This window comes from Anabrus simplex, chromosome 4 (genome assembly GCF_040414725.1).
Source record: "Anabrus simplex isolate iqAnaSimp1 chromosome 4, ASM4041472v1, whole genome shotgun sequence".
NCBI lineage: Eukaryota > Metazoa > Arthropoda > Insecta > Orthoptera > Tettigoniidae > Anabrus > Anabrus simplex.
This window is the reverse complement of record NC_090268.1, coordinates 392,829,776-392,846,557: the sequence shown is the minus strand read 5'-3', so window position 1 is coordinate 392,846,557 and position 16,782 is coordinate 392,829,776. Positions and strand designations below refer to the sequence as shown.

Genomic DNA, 16,782 nt, shown 5'->3' with positions numbered 1-16,782 from the left:
GTCGTCCCCCGTAACCTTAAATTTGCATGCCCCGTTCATCCCTGTGTTCATTTGATGCGCCGATATATATTTTTTTGATTTTCTTTATATACATTTTTTTATCGTTTTCGAACTGATCACCCCTGAGATAATTGCTAGTCTGGGACTCAGGAGGTGAGCGGATGCATAATGGCGCCCAACGTAAAAGGGCCTATTGCATCATGTTTGTGCAACGGGTGACTTTATATTTTTTACGAAAAAAAACACATCTGAACTTTTTGTTGTATTAGCGACGATATCATTAACGACCAGCTCAGTGCCCGATTGCATTATAGATAGGCCCAGTTGTTTAACTTCAATGTAAACCCAATCGGGATCTTTAATTAAATTTTGACCGCATCACGGTTAAGTTAAATAGTGGTTTTAGATATGTCAAGTAGTAATTCATGTTAAAGTAAGGTTAGTTTCGAACGGGGCTAGACTTGATAATTATACAAGAGTAGTTATTGCTATAAAGGCTCATTAAATTAATAATTCCCTATTCTATAAAATTAAAACTTATTGTGATTTAGTGAGACTCCACATAAATGTAACTATCCATGGGCAGGGATTTTATATAGGCAAAATTTATTAGGAATACTGTATTTGGTAAATATGTGACTGAGAACCAGATTCAAGTATTAATAAAAAGATAATGGAACTGTGTAAGTTAAATTTAAATTATTTCAAGACAGGTGACTTCAATTTTTTCTTCGTGGTATTATCGATAGTTGTTGTTGTTATTGTCATAGTCTGGAGTGACTAATGATATGAATTTCAGGCATTATAAGCACGTGATGGCAATTAATATGCAAATTTGAATTACGTTATATAATAATTCGCTATGTGAAAGCGAAAAATATTGTTTTGGTTTTGATTTTGGAAATTTAAAATTTTTAGAAATTATTAACGAGGATATATCCGTATGATAGGGCCTAGACCCAACATTGTCGTAATCGTGTGCGATAAGATGAGAGGCTGATCGGCCCTCTTTTCTCATTTGATATAATGTCAGACGAAGGTGGGGAGCGTCCCCAAGGTGAACAGTTAGAAGGACAGGGAGAGGTGAAAGCTCTAACTTTGGAAGACTTGATGCGAGGTTTGGCTATAACGACGGAACAAATGCAGGCCGCTAGTGTTTCTACTAAACAGGAACTGACATCTATAATTCAGGCCGCGAGTGTTTCACTAGAGCGTAAAATTGAGACTAATAGACAGGAACTGACGGAACAAATACATGCCGCTAACGTTTCGTTAGAAAATAAAGTCGATATGGTACAGGCCGCGTGTGAATTTAATAAAATAAAACTCACAGAACAAATAGCTGAGGTTCATGCTGCCAGTATATCACTAGGACAGGAATTACGGGACCAAATGACCCAAGTCCAAGAGGCGTGTCATGTCGCTAAGGACGAATTGAAAGGGCATATCGACTCTTGTATTATTAGTGTCAATGAAAAGGTTGACCGATTCAGGGATGAGGCGTTACTAGAACGTAACGAAATTAAGGAGAAATTAAAGGCCAGTATTCAGGAGATTTCAGCTCAGAGGTTGGTCGACCGCGAAGATTTAAAGGCGCACATCGAAGAGGTGAGGGTTGAATGTCGCAAGGAAAACGATATCATCCGAAGCCACGTGGAAAGTAAAGGTGCACATACTGCAAATACTTTGGACAGGCACGAAAAGGGAATCGATGAGTTACGAGGTGAAACTGTTCGTACCCTAGTACTAGTAGCCGGTCTCAGAAATGAAATTCAGGATATAAAGACGAATTCGGAAGATCGTAGCCGTAGACTCACACAGTGTGAGGAGGCAAATATAGCATTGTTCAGAAAGACTGATGGGTTGGCGGAACAAAGCCAGACGATCGCTGACACAGAGGTCAGAATAGTGGAACAATTTAATGTACACACGGGGCAGAATTCAGTGGCCAAGCAAATGTCAGACAGTAATACCGAAAGGCTGGATGAGATTAGAAAGGATCTGAAACAGGTCAAGGCCAGGTTAGAACAGCCAGGGTCACTTCAGGACTTCCATCTCCAGTACCGAGAGTTCGAGACCCCAGACAATCAGGGCTTTCATAAAAAGGAAGGCATGTCACAAGCCGATACGACCGGACTTAAGTTTGAAGTAGGAGACGGATCGTCATCATCATCAAATGCCCTTCCGACATCTGTGGTCCACGTCATCAAAATGTCAGACGACAAACCACCTAGATACGACGCTCGAGGACATATAACCCCTAAAGGCTTCATCCGCGAGATCACTAACTATATTAGTGAAAATAAAATTCCGGCGGAGCGGCAATTACGAACTGTAGAGAAGTTTTTGGACGGAGCACCTGTAATGTGGTTCAGGGCCTTCTTATACACATTCGAGGATTTCATGGGATTCCGACAGGCGTTTTTGCAAAAATTCTGGAGTATCCAAGAACAGCAAGATCTTAGGTTGGAGTTTTATTCTAGACGTTATTCAACATCGTCCCCAACTAAATATTCAGAGTATTTCGTATCCCAATTTCATAAGATGCGGGAATTAGACAATCCGGTCAGTGAGACAGAACTCATTAGCGCTATCGGGAAGCAGTTACCATTTGAGGTCCAGCGGATGATGATTGCGTCGAATATTCAGACTGCAGTACAAGCGGAAGCTCTGTTACGTCAATTAGATCAGACCACGTATCACTCTAACCAGAGGCAACCCAGGCCTAGAGAACAACAGATAAATAACGTCGAGAGGCAGACGGAAACTAGAACCATCAGTACTAGAAGTCAAGGAACGAGTACCGATCCAGAACCCAAGAGGATGTATGATTCAGGATGGAGACCCCGACAATGGAATCACGGAGGAGGATTTGCGGAAGGCAACTGGCAAAAGAAGCATGTTAAATTCCATGACGAAAGGGGATACCGTGGATATCGGAATGGAAGGAGCGAAACTCAGCCGTACCACCGAAGAAATCACAGTAACCGAAGACCTTACACGGAGGAATCCCGTAGAGATATGGATGATCGACACCCAGAAACCCAGCAGTACCTCGATGAGCTGAAGAAGAGGAAATGGAAGGAGGCAATCCAAAATCATGATCGAAAGGACGACAAGCCATGCAGTGTTTGGGACCGAGACGATGGGAAACCATACATAGATTCGACGATACAAACTATGGAGGAGCTACATCAGGAGACCAAGCAATATTTAGAAGACAAATGGAATAAGGAGGCAAATGGTGGTCGCTACGGGGAAAGGAACGCGCCGTTGTCACATTCTCAATATAGTAGCCAGCTAAATCCAAACGCCCCTAGATTCGAGGACGAACGACAACTCGGAGCTAGGAGGAAAACGACAGAGTTTCAATAAAGCAGAGGATGGCCAAGAAGAAGATGAGGACGAAGGAGAGGATGATGAAGAAGAAGACGGAAGAGAAGAAGAAGTCCAGCTGATCCATAGGCAAATAGAAGCAAGACCATGCAAAGAATGCGGAGAGCCCGACAGCGATGTCCAAGATTTTGTTAACAGGATCCACCTGATTCAACGAGAGAATGAAGAATTGAGACTCAATAACCAGAATCTGCGGGACGAGATCAGTCACCATCGAAAAGGAACGAAAGCAGTAATCAAATCATGATGAAAGTATGATGCGGATATATAAAAAAATCTCATGATTATCACAAGATTTTTTTTACCGAGCAACAGGAAAATGTACCCTGATGAGATAGGCTCTATCTTTCATGATTTGGTTTTGATACGAGAAATACAGATATAAAGGAATATTAAATGAATACAGTGTCAGTTTTGTGTGGACGGTATAATTTCGACATAAGCTAGACATATCGCGACTGTCAGTCGCCACAGTAAGCTTGTCATTATGGGGAAAATGTTTCTTGGCCAGAAGATAAGAGGATTAAATCTAGAGCTCACAACAACAGAATAATGACTTCGAGGAAGTGAAAGAGTATATATTTCGGACCAAGGGCGAGCAGATGTATCACCAATACCGAGAATGTGACGTGCCATTTTTCCACGCCCGAGGCATTTGGTGTTGTCAACGTTACAAGGAAGAGATTTCAAACTAACCGAAGCGGTGTTGACCAATGAGAAAATTTATCATAGGCCCGCAGATAAACCAACATAAGAAAAACTCAGAGTGAACTCCAGTTAGCTTCTCCGATAACAATAATTAAATTATTCCAACCACATAATTGAATAGAGGGGATTTTTGTGATATCGTTCCCATGTTGATTAAATGTAATCGTAATAAATTCAAGTAATGAATTCGTGGAAATGACCCACGCTATCTCGCCATTGGTCGAGATGAGCACGCCATCAGGGACGCCGAGTTAGCGCGCGAAAGGTGGAGGACAGAAATTAAGTGATATTTCCATGATCACCGAACGATATGAGTTCAGAATACGACACATGAATGTGTATCGCCAGTGTATTAAGTAGGATAAAGCAAGAGATCCAAATCCACCTGCATATGCCGATTTAGGATAACCAACCCCCATCTCCAGGAGCTGACCGCGGATGACCCCGGAGGGAAATCATATCGTCCATAAAAGTCCAGTAGCGGACCTCACATCACTCAGTTCTTACCAGTCACCAGTCGTTATCGGTCACCAGTCGTGTCAGTCGTATGAAGTAGTTGAGACTCTGACACGTTGACTCTGTAAGTCAGTACCTCGGGACGCATTCGAAGTCAGTTAAAGCTGAAAGTGCGTGAGTTATCAGGAGAATGAATACGAACAGTGAAATTATCCATAGTACCGAGTGTAACTAATCAGTACAACGGTATGTTGAATTTAATAAATGCCATGTGATTGAATAATAAATAATTAACGGAACGCCGATAGTACCTTTGGAAGGCAGTGTGCGGAGCCTGAAGTAAACACGTCAAGACAGACGGTGAATAACTATCCGAGCAGGGAACCATAGGAGCTAGGCGACTATCAAGACGGCTTAGAAATAAACCAGGAAGTGCCGGTTGAAGACGCGATACGCGCCGGTTCAAATGAACGACATTTCGTCGTAATGTGTCACGACGTGTGTTTCGGGCGTATATGAAGATTATATTGTGCGAGTGTCAGGGGTCTAGGAGCACCTATAAGTGTTTTCTTTTGTTATTGGTATTCTTGTGTACAATAGTGTAATAAGGTATTAATCATGGGTAGTCACCCAGAAGTGTTTTATTGTGTTAAATTTGTATTGTGCGACATGATGGACGAGTAGATCACCATGGGGCCGTAAGGCCTATATCTCATCCGCTACGAGACAATGGAATTCTACATAGGAATGAGTACGCAATTTTGATATTTGGGGGATGTTATCGCGACTAAACGGGGTTCAGTGTAAATTAATTATGGTTACTTAACATGGTCCGCCTCCCGAGTCCATGATTTTATTTTTTTGTTAGACGGACGAACTAATGTATATTAACGTAATAATGGGTTAGATTAATTAATTTGAGTATTTATTTGTTGTATATAATGTAAATATGGGATATAATTCTTTCAATTAATGCATGCTGTTTGTAATACTTTGACTTAAGTTCATTTCAAGTGTTAAATTCCTTTTTTTTTTGTGCTAACCCATTTATTTGAATTTCATTCACTGCGGTGATCATTTGTATTTTAATTAGGAATAATTTCTATTAGACAGCCAGATTATGAAAGAGCCAGAGTATGTAGTGGGTCATAACGGGATTTAACATATGTGACTAAATTCTAAAGAGTGGAAATTAAAATATCATCTTTCCATTTTTAATAATAATAATAACAATAATCGTACTCCAAGTGAATCTTGTCTTAAATCAAGTGCTTAGTGCCAAGATAAATCGGAATCGTAAAAGGGGTTATGCGTTAAACATATTAAGAGTGAACTACCGTGTAACAGGCAAAATTAATTTTTTCTGAAATTAATAATAATAATAAATAAAAACTAAGCTACAATTTTTTTTGAAGAATTTTTTTTATATTTTGGACATAATAATGATGTTGGGAGTAGAAATGGAAAATTTCAGATTTTTAACTAATAATAATAATAAATAAAATATTTGAAGGAGGAGAAGAAGAATAACCAATGAAGCTACTTTTTTATTTTTATTATTTTGATGAAAATAATCAGAGCGAGAAGTTGAAGTATTATAGCGAGGATGATTGCGGGTTACGATAATCACGATTTCCACTATTAATAATAATGTTAATAATGATAATAATAATAATAATAATAATAATAATAACGAAAAGTTGAAGGAGAGAACTTGCAATAGTAATTTGAGAATAATAATTATGATGAAAGGAAATTAAGATATTTAATGGGCGATGATTCATTGTTACGAATATAATAATAATAATAATAATAATAATAATAATAATAATAATAATAATAATAATAATAATAATAATAATAATAATAATAATAATAATAATAATAATAATAATAATAATAATAATAATAATAAAAATATTTATGAGGAAGCTGATCATTATATTGCGCGGATAAATTAGGAGGAAGAACTAACCTTCGTTTGAAACGTCGGCAAGGGTTGGCATATAATCATCCCGGATGACAAAGGATAATAATCAAATACAGGATTATAATTGAAATTAATGATAATAATAAAATTAATTGATGGTAGTCAAAGAATATGATAATGATCAGATAAAGAATGGTAATGATATTATTTAATGATCATAGGAGGATATGCTAGGGACAGTCATCCTGTGTCGAACTGCTCCGAACCAGATGTTGGGTTTTCACGGGGAGATTGTTAGCGGTAGATACGTAAATAACCCACGGACGGCACATGTTTTCATGGTCAGAGCATAGTAATGAACCTTTCCGTACGTCTTGTCGTATTGACAAGTGTAAATATTGAAATAGGCTTTGAGTTAATGAACTCTACCTGGCGTGTTTGTGAATCTGGAAATAATAGGCTAGAGTTTGTCCGTATTATAAATTCCCGTTTTTTTTCGAGGCGATAACATTTTCCAAGGTGGGTGTCCGGCTCACCAGAATGTACATACCGGAAGTGTCTCATGTCCAAACGGAACGAGGAGACGACAGTAAAATGTTACTGTCGTGCCTTCGTCTCCGAAAGAAGATCTCCAGCGGTGAAACGTCCAATCATACGGATGTGAATTCGATCCCCAGTAACCAATTGGGGCGAATTCACCAGATGTTTTACACTACCAGAGTAGTGAGGTAAAATCCAAGTATTATGTCATTTATTTTTCAGGATTAAAAGTGCCCCAATGTAAAATTGTCATCATGTGTAGTATGCAAAATAAGTGAATAAATTGCTCCTCATTGCAATTTCAATAGGAAACAGTTTCCATATCTTTTCATTGTAGTTAGTCCAATATGCCCATGGAATTTAAGTTGTCACTTCCCAGTCCTATTGTGGAGTCAAAAATTGGTATCCATGAATGAGTCGTCCCCCGTAACCTTAAATTTGCATGCCCCGTTCATCCCTGTGTTCATTTGATGCGCCGATATATATTTTTTTGATTTTCTTTATATAATATTTTTTTATCGTTTTCGAACTGATCACCCCTGAGATAAATGCTAGTCTGGGACTCAGGAGGTGAGCGTGTGCAGTATGAATATTAAGATAATGTGACCTCAAGGATGAAAGAGCATTTAGAACACATGGTTGGTGTTGTATTGAATTTCGTTTCACTGGATATGTCATTGATATAAATAGTTGGAATTGACGATAGGCGATTTGAGAGTTTCTAATGCGGTAGTGATGATTATTATTTTGAAGGCATCCACTAAATGGTAGACGTGTGTTGGGAATTATCATTGCTTCCCTAAAAACTTCATTGCAGAGGCTGAGATTGTGTTTGAGGTGGAGAATTGTTCGTCAAGTATATTTATTTTCGAGTTCACGTATTGTAACGATAAAGAGACTTACTGTATTTTTCGACTTGCATTCGTTTAATAGTAAGAGACGTTGTTCCGTTGTGTGTTATTAGTCTGACCAGGTTTAGTATTGAAATGTCAGAGTTTGTTTGAAGTTGCTAGTTCGCCTGATATGTTAAGGGATGCGTAGTACGACCCATTTTTGACGCCCGACGATAGATTTAGGACGTCACATGTTATCCTTGGAGTTACTGATGATGAGACGTCCTAGTTCACGCCCGACGATAGAATTTGGAAGGTATCATGTACATAGAGATTAGTGTTAAGGTGTACAGATTTTAAGTGAGCCCGACGATAGGTTTGGGATGTCAGCTGTACACACTCAAGTCTCAGATTAGATGTTTCTTTTGTTTTTGCGAAGTGGCCTGGACGAAGGTAGCACCTACAGTAAAATATAAATTATGAAGAGGGTCAGTTCGGTAATGATGAGGCCTACTAGTGCGTAGCTCCAACAGCTGTTGGTGTTCCTTAAGATAACAGGGCCGCTATCGGCGAATGAGGGCTGCCCAAAAGATTGGATATCGACCTGATGGAGATTCAATATTTTTACTGTAATTCTCCGTGCGTGTTGAGTTTTAATGACTTCGATATGTTATTTTATTTTACGGACTTAATTGTTTTGTCGTTCTGACGTCCGTTTCGTTTTGATAGTGTGCATATTGACACTCAGTGTATTAGTGTGAGACTTGAGTTGCGAATGCGGTTTCGATTCGTCAGCCAGTAGCACTATTTTATTTTCAATCTTTGTCGTACTTTAATTTTATTCGTAGTTGAATTTGATTAAGTAATCACTTTATAAGTAGTGTGTTGGGACAGACAATAAATAGATAGATCTGTAATGGTAGTCATTGTTTTTCAAGGGAAAGAATTCCTTAAAGTTGTAATATTTTTCAATGTGGACTGGTAATTTTATTAAGCGTAACAAAACCATTTCTAACCTGAAAATCGGTTCAATAATAATACTTTTCAAGTGACTTTCCACTTTTTAATTAACTTCAGTATTTGGCATTTCTTCTAAATGCATGATGAATAAGTGTTTCCTGCATTTCGCAGTTTTGATCCTTTAGAACGACATAACGTAAGATCCTCACGGATCATGTTGTTGTTGGTTCCTTCCGAACAGCTGTTTGGGTGATGCACATTTAGCATCGGGATTACCTTATCACTTAAGGGTGTCATGAATGACAAATACATGGTGGAATTTTATTTCAATTGTGAATGATGCTGTTAACTCATAGTGAACACCATGCTTTCCCATAATATTTCGCAACCTATCCAAAGCTACTGATAGTCAATTTGGTTCGATTAAGGGTCCATTCGGCGGGTGTTCCGTATTCGTAAAGGGTATTCGACTGGTGGATAACCTTAATTGAGAGAAAATCAGGCGTTCTACTTGTTGAAAGTCAGATTTTCCACGGGTCGTGTGGATTAACTCTCAGTTCTCGTTTGGAATAATAGGTGCCCGGTTTTCAGGTCTTCCCTTTTTCAGTTTTTCAGTTTCGCTGTCCACTAATGTACTAACTTTTCCGAAGCAACTCTTCGATATTGTAAGAAATAAATCAACGCTATGCAATGTGACTGTGTTTGAAACATTCAATAATAAATAATTCATTTTTTATTTCAAGAATGTATATTAAATTAATAATGTTGTCGTGCTATTTCGATTTAATAAAAGTCAGTAAGCACATTTTGCTCCTCGTTTCAAGTAGTTAGGCTCTCTTCTGAACCCCATCGTTTGGTTAAGATCGTGACCGAATTTATTCCCGCAACGACCCATGATTTAAGAATTCTAGATTGTTCTACTGTAGCAGCCGTGGCCGACCAACGATGGAATGGTAAGTTCAAGGGTTCAATACTAGAGAACCTTCTGGGAGTGAACAAACAAACGAGCAAATAATCTTACCATTTTGTGGATCCTTTGATCACGTCATCATAAGTCGTAGGACATTAATAAGATTTCCATAGGATCTCAACAATTTATTTGTCAAAACATAGACTTTCCGAATTTTTAAGATGACTGATATCGAATAGAGTAAAACCCATTGCTGGGTTTTCCTGCTCAACAATTGGTAAAATGTGATCGACATCACATATTTCAAATTTAGAGCTATTGAAAGTTCTTTTTGCTAGGGGCTTTACGTCGCACCGACACAGATAGGTCTTATGGCGACGATTATTGAAAGTTTTGAAACACATGCTAAATTTCTAAAGTTCTTTAACAATAATATTCCATAAAACTGCATAAATGACAGCTTAATTGATCTATTTAGAAGTATTACCGTTTTTAAAATTAGGTGATGCATGACTTATGCATTCAAGATCGTACAACGTTACAGTTGAAACATGTGGTCTTTTTGTTCCAATTATAATTACGGATAACAACGCAAAACAGGTTAGGTTCCTTCACATTCATTGTAACCCAAATTTGTCCAATAAGTTGTATTCATCTTTCTAAATGTCTCAAACAAAATATTCGATATTGTTGAAGGAACAAATAATGAAACTCTGAATACTGCATTCATTTAAATCTTTTCATTCAGTTCCTTGTGGCAACTTTTTCAGGGAATCTATCTGAAAGTATTTGTATTTTTTTTATATGAAACTCACATGCACTTCACACAGAAAACTTAAATAATGAACGTTTCTAGAAGTGGAGAGATACTACTACCTAATCATTTTCAATAGTATGCGAGTAAAATCTTTTAAAGTGTAGTATTAGATGTGGATTTCAGTTGCTATTCCATTGGGACAGTGAACTTGACTTGTTCGGTATACATCACGTTACTTTAAAGCCGCATATTTCGGATTACGTTTGATTTTTAGGTAAATCGCCTAGCTAGTACTATAAATGGTAGTACTAATGTTATATTTACAAAATGTATACATTAATTGGTTTTCCCGTGAGATCGTAATTTAAAATAAGTGTTTTGGCATGTGTCGCAACTATGAGCTCGCTGCACTGGTTTTGCTACTCCTTCGATCGATTTCATTTAACATACTACCTACCACTTAGCAAACAATACATTTCTGACAGTACCAGGAATTGAATTACGGTCCACGAGGACTAGTTAATAGTGATAACCGTTGTGCTATGGAGGCGGAAACTGTTCTATCAAGGGCACGTCGTCGGTATAGGCCAACTATATCCTTCCCATTCACATGATAACCTTCAGTAAATGACCGCTGTGAACTTTGAACGATGAGTGTGAAAACTATAGCCTTGTCTAACACTAGCTTGAACCAAGCAGAACAAAGCATTGTACCATCAGTTCTCACTGTGGCTTGATTACCAATATAAATGATTTTGATTGGCTGTGATAAATTTCGGCCGATTTCATAAACCTACAACATGGTCAACATATTTTCCATAGGTACGTTTGTATCTATGCCTCTGACATTTCTCCGTTATTTCACAAAGCACGCATACTTTCATATAATCTAACCTATATTATTGATCCCACTGTCTTTCCTAAAGTGCCTGTCCATATCTCGCCTGGTATACTTATTAAAGAAATATTTCGATAGTTGTGTCACTCCTTCCTGTTCCTTTGTTTATACATCGAATTTGGAAGTACATAACTCAAATATATTTTTATTTTAATCAGATGAGGTAAGAAAAGTAGATCTGTACTTCCGAAATAACTTAGTAACTCGGGATTCAGTAATGAATTTACGAATACAATCAAGATATAACCTGCAAGAACTAGTGTAATAAAGTTACCGAAGATCTAAATATTTGTATTTTTATCTTTAATACCTGCAATGGTACTATTTGTTTCTTTTCTTCTGATATGTTTCCAGAACTCAACCTGCATTTGAGATTCTGCTAATAAGTCTCACAAATCACAACGAAAAGGAAAAAAAATTAATGTCCATGAGTTCTATCGAGCTGCCAATATTTCCAAACAATATAATAATTAGAGGATCTAGACTGTGTATGTATGCAGGAAATTTTTGTTGAAGGTATAACCGTTTTAGAGAAAGCATGATCTAGCACAGATATGTTACCAAAGCTGATCGTAGCTTAGGCAGTCCAACCCATCATATTCTACAAGGGTGGTACTGCAATTGTATCCTGATAAAATGTAATACTAATTTGAAATGATTATTCGAGACTTTCCATTTACCAGTTTCAGTTATATTACAAACACGAAATCACCATTCAAGAAACCGTCAAGTATGTCATCACATAATAAAACTCACCATCTCAATATACTGTGGATCGAACAGGTAAACCACATCTTTACGACCCCGTATACCGGACAATCTGACTATTTTTCCGTACTGCTTGTAAAGTTCTTCTAACCGCTTGCTGAGTTCGAGGTTTGCTAAATTTCCTGAAAGATAAAAATAAACACAAAATTTCAGCGTACGAGTAATTTGACATGAATAATATAGAATTCCCTCTGTGTCAGATAGTAGAATAGAAAACGGGTATAAGTTAAAAACTTCAGTTTTCCCGTATTGAACTGAGATTCACAATTAAAATTGTAGACCGCGGGTATGCAAACATTTTGAAACATTAGAGGCCAAAATGTACCTTACAGTAGTGTTTCTCAATCAGTTCACGACTGGGTCCCTTTACTACGAGGAACTGCCTTCTAGAGACAAATCTCATATATAAAATAAGAGGGTTGTCTGTACACTGCTCAGAATTTAAAAGTGATGGTTCTTCCATATCGGTCGTGTCCACAGTATAAGAAGGAACTGCACTTTTTAATTCTCCGTCATTTTTGTCTGTCTGTCTGTCTGTCTGTCTGTTTGTATGTACGCGCTTCACGATAAAATGGCTGATGAGAATTTAATGAAAATTTGTATATAAAGTCGGAAAATGATACAATAAAATATAGGCTATAAATAATTTTATTCACGCTGAGTGAAATGGTAGTTTAGGGAAGGTATAAACGTTAGTTCTCATATATATGTTATTAGTGGTCCAATGGACAAATACTACATAACTACAATGACATAGAACTAAATTTCCGATCATGTTTACCGTTCCGCCTGTGATAACAGAGATATTCATGAATTTCGATTTTTATTGCTCAGTCCAGATCAGCACCGAACCACCAGGAAATGAGCGAACAAAATTTAATGAAAATCGGTATGTTAAGTCTGGAAATAAGGTGCTACAGACTAGGCTGTAAATAATTTTTATTCACAGTGGATGAAATGGCAGTTTAGGGGAAGGTGCATAACATTTAATTTTTAAAGACCTATGCTATTGGTCCCATCGAGAATATTATATAAGCACAGTTTTAGAGAATGCACTTTCCAATTATTTATATCATACATTTTCTCTATACAGGCTATGATAATAGAATTCATGAATTTAGACATTTGTTGCCTAGTCCATATCAAAGCCGAGCATTGCAATGTTGTTTAATCCTGTTAACTGGCGATAGTTATTGTCATGCTTGTCTAAAAGTGTAAAACTGCATGGCCATCTGGCGTATAGACAAGGGAAATTATGAAGATGATTATAAAAAATGAAAAAAATCGTAAAGGAATGCTCGTTTGGAGAATAAAAGAGAAGGACTGCCTTTACATTAGATGCTCTAATATCGCAGAGTCGAAAGAAAACAAAATGTGAAGGCCTACAATATAGAAAGCTCATAAAACTGATCAACAATAGCATTACCTTGACCACTGCAGTGTCGTGTTTTGTCTCTTCTGCTGCCACTAATCTCCGATAAATGAGATTACTGCTACGTCCCGAGTAAAACAGTCTACCTGAATATTGGCGGAAAATGTGTATAGTTAGATAACTTTGCACATGATATATTATTGTTTCGTCAACGAGGGGTACTACAGGTAGTTTATTTTAAAATGTAGCGGCAACTTCTTCAATTATTTTATGCTGGCATTATGAACTTGTGTTGGCAGGTATTCAAATACGCCAGCCTAGTGTCGGTAGACTTCCTGCACGGATACCTGCGGGAGAAAATTCCGGCATTGCGGCGTCTCCGAAAACCGTAGAAATAATTATTTAGCGAGACGTAAAACCAATAACATTATTATTATTAATATTATTGCTCTTATTATAGAATTATTTCCAGTCTACCACGAGTTTTTATCGATGAATAGCAGGCTAGGGTAAGCCTTCGCCTGCTATTACGAGGGTGAGTCAGTACACAAATCGCAAAACTGAATTGAGGCAAAAATAATCAAAGTAACTTTCTGACATTTATTTCACTTTTCCACATAAACGCCCTGTACACTCAGGCACTTATACCATCTCTTTACAAGTCCTTGAAATCCAGCAGAAAAGAAGTCCTTTGGTTGCTGTCGCAGCCAACGTGTAACCTCATAGATTACGGCATCATCTGTATGAACATGACGGCCACCCAAATGTTTTTTATGGGCCCAAGCAGATGAAAATCACTGGGGGCTAAGTCAGGACTGTAAGGTGGATATTCCAAGCGTTCTCCGCAGGACGACCAGGACGCTCCCCATCTCTGATACCTTTCCTTCCATGGTGAAAATTCTGGATCCAATTGAGCACAGCTTTCCGTGAGAAACAGTTTTCACCATAGACGGGATGCATTTCGCGATGCACTTCTTCTGTGGACAGTCCTTTGGCCCACAAAAAACGCACAACTGCACGCTGCTTTTCTCTTGTACAGTCATGCAACATATGTGCCATCGTGCACTAACAGCCTCTGACTGACTGAGTGCCTGCGAGATGTCGTACGTCAAGCATACATATGCTGCCATCTGCTGGCAAAACTTGCGCGCGTAATTTCAAATGGTATAAGGCACACACATGTTTGCGACTTATTTATTGACTCACCCTCGTATTAGTGTGGTCATTTAGTGATTTTATTTTAGGATTGTTCAAAATTTACTGTAGCTTACTTAGATATGCCTGATTATTAACCGCCAGGTGTTTCCGGAGAGAACAGAACAAGAATGAAGCTAACCGGTCCAGCAGAGCGGAGGAACGGGCTGGACAAAGCTTTTTTTAATGTATAAAAGATTTGCAAATTAACGAAGGGTCTCGTTTTTTAAGTGCTTTTTTTTTAGCTCATTACAAAGTAGAAGTGCCCAGACGGCTTGACTGGGTTGGTTATCTTAGTATTCATATTTTGTGATTTGTTTGTTTGAATTCGGATGTCCCAGCGTATTATTAAATTATTTTACAACATTGGTGCTCAGATCATTTGTCTGAGAATCTTTTTTTCTATAGTCTTCTATAGTCTCGCAAACGTACAGCAATATAGGTCCTGTGCATGATGAGAAAATTGAAGTGCTGTTTTTATGTTATTCGAGAGATGTATATTACCTAACATGGGGTGAACACCACCAGCACTTGATGTTGAATAGTACACTACTCCCATGGTTTAAATCATTCTCAAAAACGATTGACAATATATGTTGACCAATAGCTTCCTTTGGGGTGTTGAAATGTTAGTGAAATCAGCATTAATTCGGACATTTCTGGCCTCACGTCCAAGAAATACCATCAGCATTCACATCAAGAATATTGGGCATAGATAACATTTAGGTGACGGATATGTGAAGGTTCTCACCAATTCCTGGAACAAATCTCCAAACGTTTCCGATGAACGGAAGTGGCTTGGGTCCTGGAATCTCCTCATAGGGTCTCACTTGATTAAGATCAGGTTGTACTGCAGATGCGCTGGTATATCTGTTAAAGGCCAGCACACATGTCACTGGGTGTAGGCTCCCAATTTTCAAGATACCTTGGCGTATCATTTTAGCTGAAAATGTCAAGATTACGAATGTTCAGTTCCTAATATTCTCAATTACTCACTCTTAATATTAAGAACGTTTTATCTTTTTCTTTGTGGTTTAATTTCACACCAACAAAAATAGGGTATTAGGAAAAGATAGTATACGGAAAGGTTAGGACTGGGATCGAACTCACCATCTCCAGAATCCATGCTTACAGATACACAGCCCAGGGCAACAACAATTTCGTCTAAAGTAAATTAGATCATTTATACCTCGTGAATAAATCTATCGAGTGAATAACCGGAAAAGGAAGTTGAACGGTGGGGAAAAAATTGGGTTCTTCCCATTGAACACTTAATGACGTCTGTTCACCATAGCTCGAAATGAAGAAATGAGGAACAGATCATGGAATATATGTAGCAGTTGTCACCTAACCTTGGTCTATAAACGAGTAAATCTACCAATTCTCCCCCATTAGTATTAAACACAGCGATTTATAAATTTCTTTCTTTACTGTTGAGTGCCATAGCGAGTATGGGAAAGGAAAGGGCACAGCCCCGGAATTTGCCTGGTGTGAAAATAGAAAACCACGGAAGACCATTTTCAGGGCTCTCGACAGTGAGGTTCGAACCCACTATCTCCCGATGCAAACTTATGGCTACGCGATCCCAAGCCTCGCAGCCACTTGCTCGATCCTACTGTGCCCTACAGGGCCCTGTGGTTCCGGCCAGGCGAATACCGGTCTCGAACCCAGAGCACAGTAGTGAAAAAAAACTCCCACAAACGTGAGCTTGTGCACATAGTCTTACCTGAACACATATCCTCGCACAGCAACTCAGTCGCACACATCTCAGGGATACCATGGAAACGAAGGGGGAAATTACGATAAACAACAGGATATGTGACATATCAGGTAAGAATAATCTAAAATAAAAATGAACAAAATACGAGAAACCAAGCTGCATTTATAAAATAACGTGATGAATTTATTACAAAAATTGTAAAGCCAAAATCATATATACAAAGAGTTTGAATATCTGATATTTTCCAATATGATATCGCTGGGAACCTCTTCGTCACAAAACCATCGGTCTGCCGGGCTGGAACAAGGGTGGAATAACAGAATAAGTCGAAATAGGAAGA

General features: G+C 38.1%; 1 protein-coding gene across 2 annotated transcripts in view; it reads right to left on the bottom strand.

The window, feature by feature from the left end:
- LOC136872029 (probable cytochrome P450 49a1) overlaps positions 1 to 16,782 on the bottom strand; it is a 100,249-nt gene that overhangs the window by 69,284 nt on the left and 14,183 nt on the right. For both annotated transcript variants that reach the window (XM_067145851.2, XM_068227303.1), the window contains exons 2-3: positions 15,474 to 15,665; positions 12,145 to 12,278 (exon numbers count right to left, since the gene is read on the bottom strand). In XM_067145851.2, coding sequence (XP_067001952.2) covers positions 12,145 to 12,278; positions 15,474 to 15,660 — 321 coding nt within the window. In that variant the 5' untranslated portion in view covers positions 15,661 to 15,665. The remainder of the gene's footprint in view (positions 1 to 12,144; positions 12,279 to 15,473; positions 15,666 to 16,782) is intronic.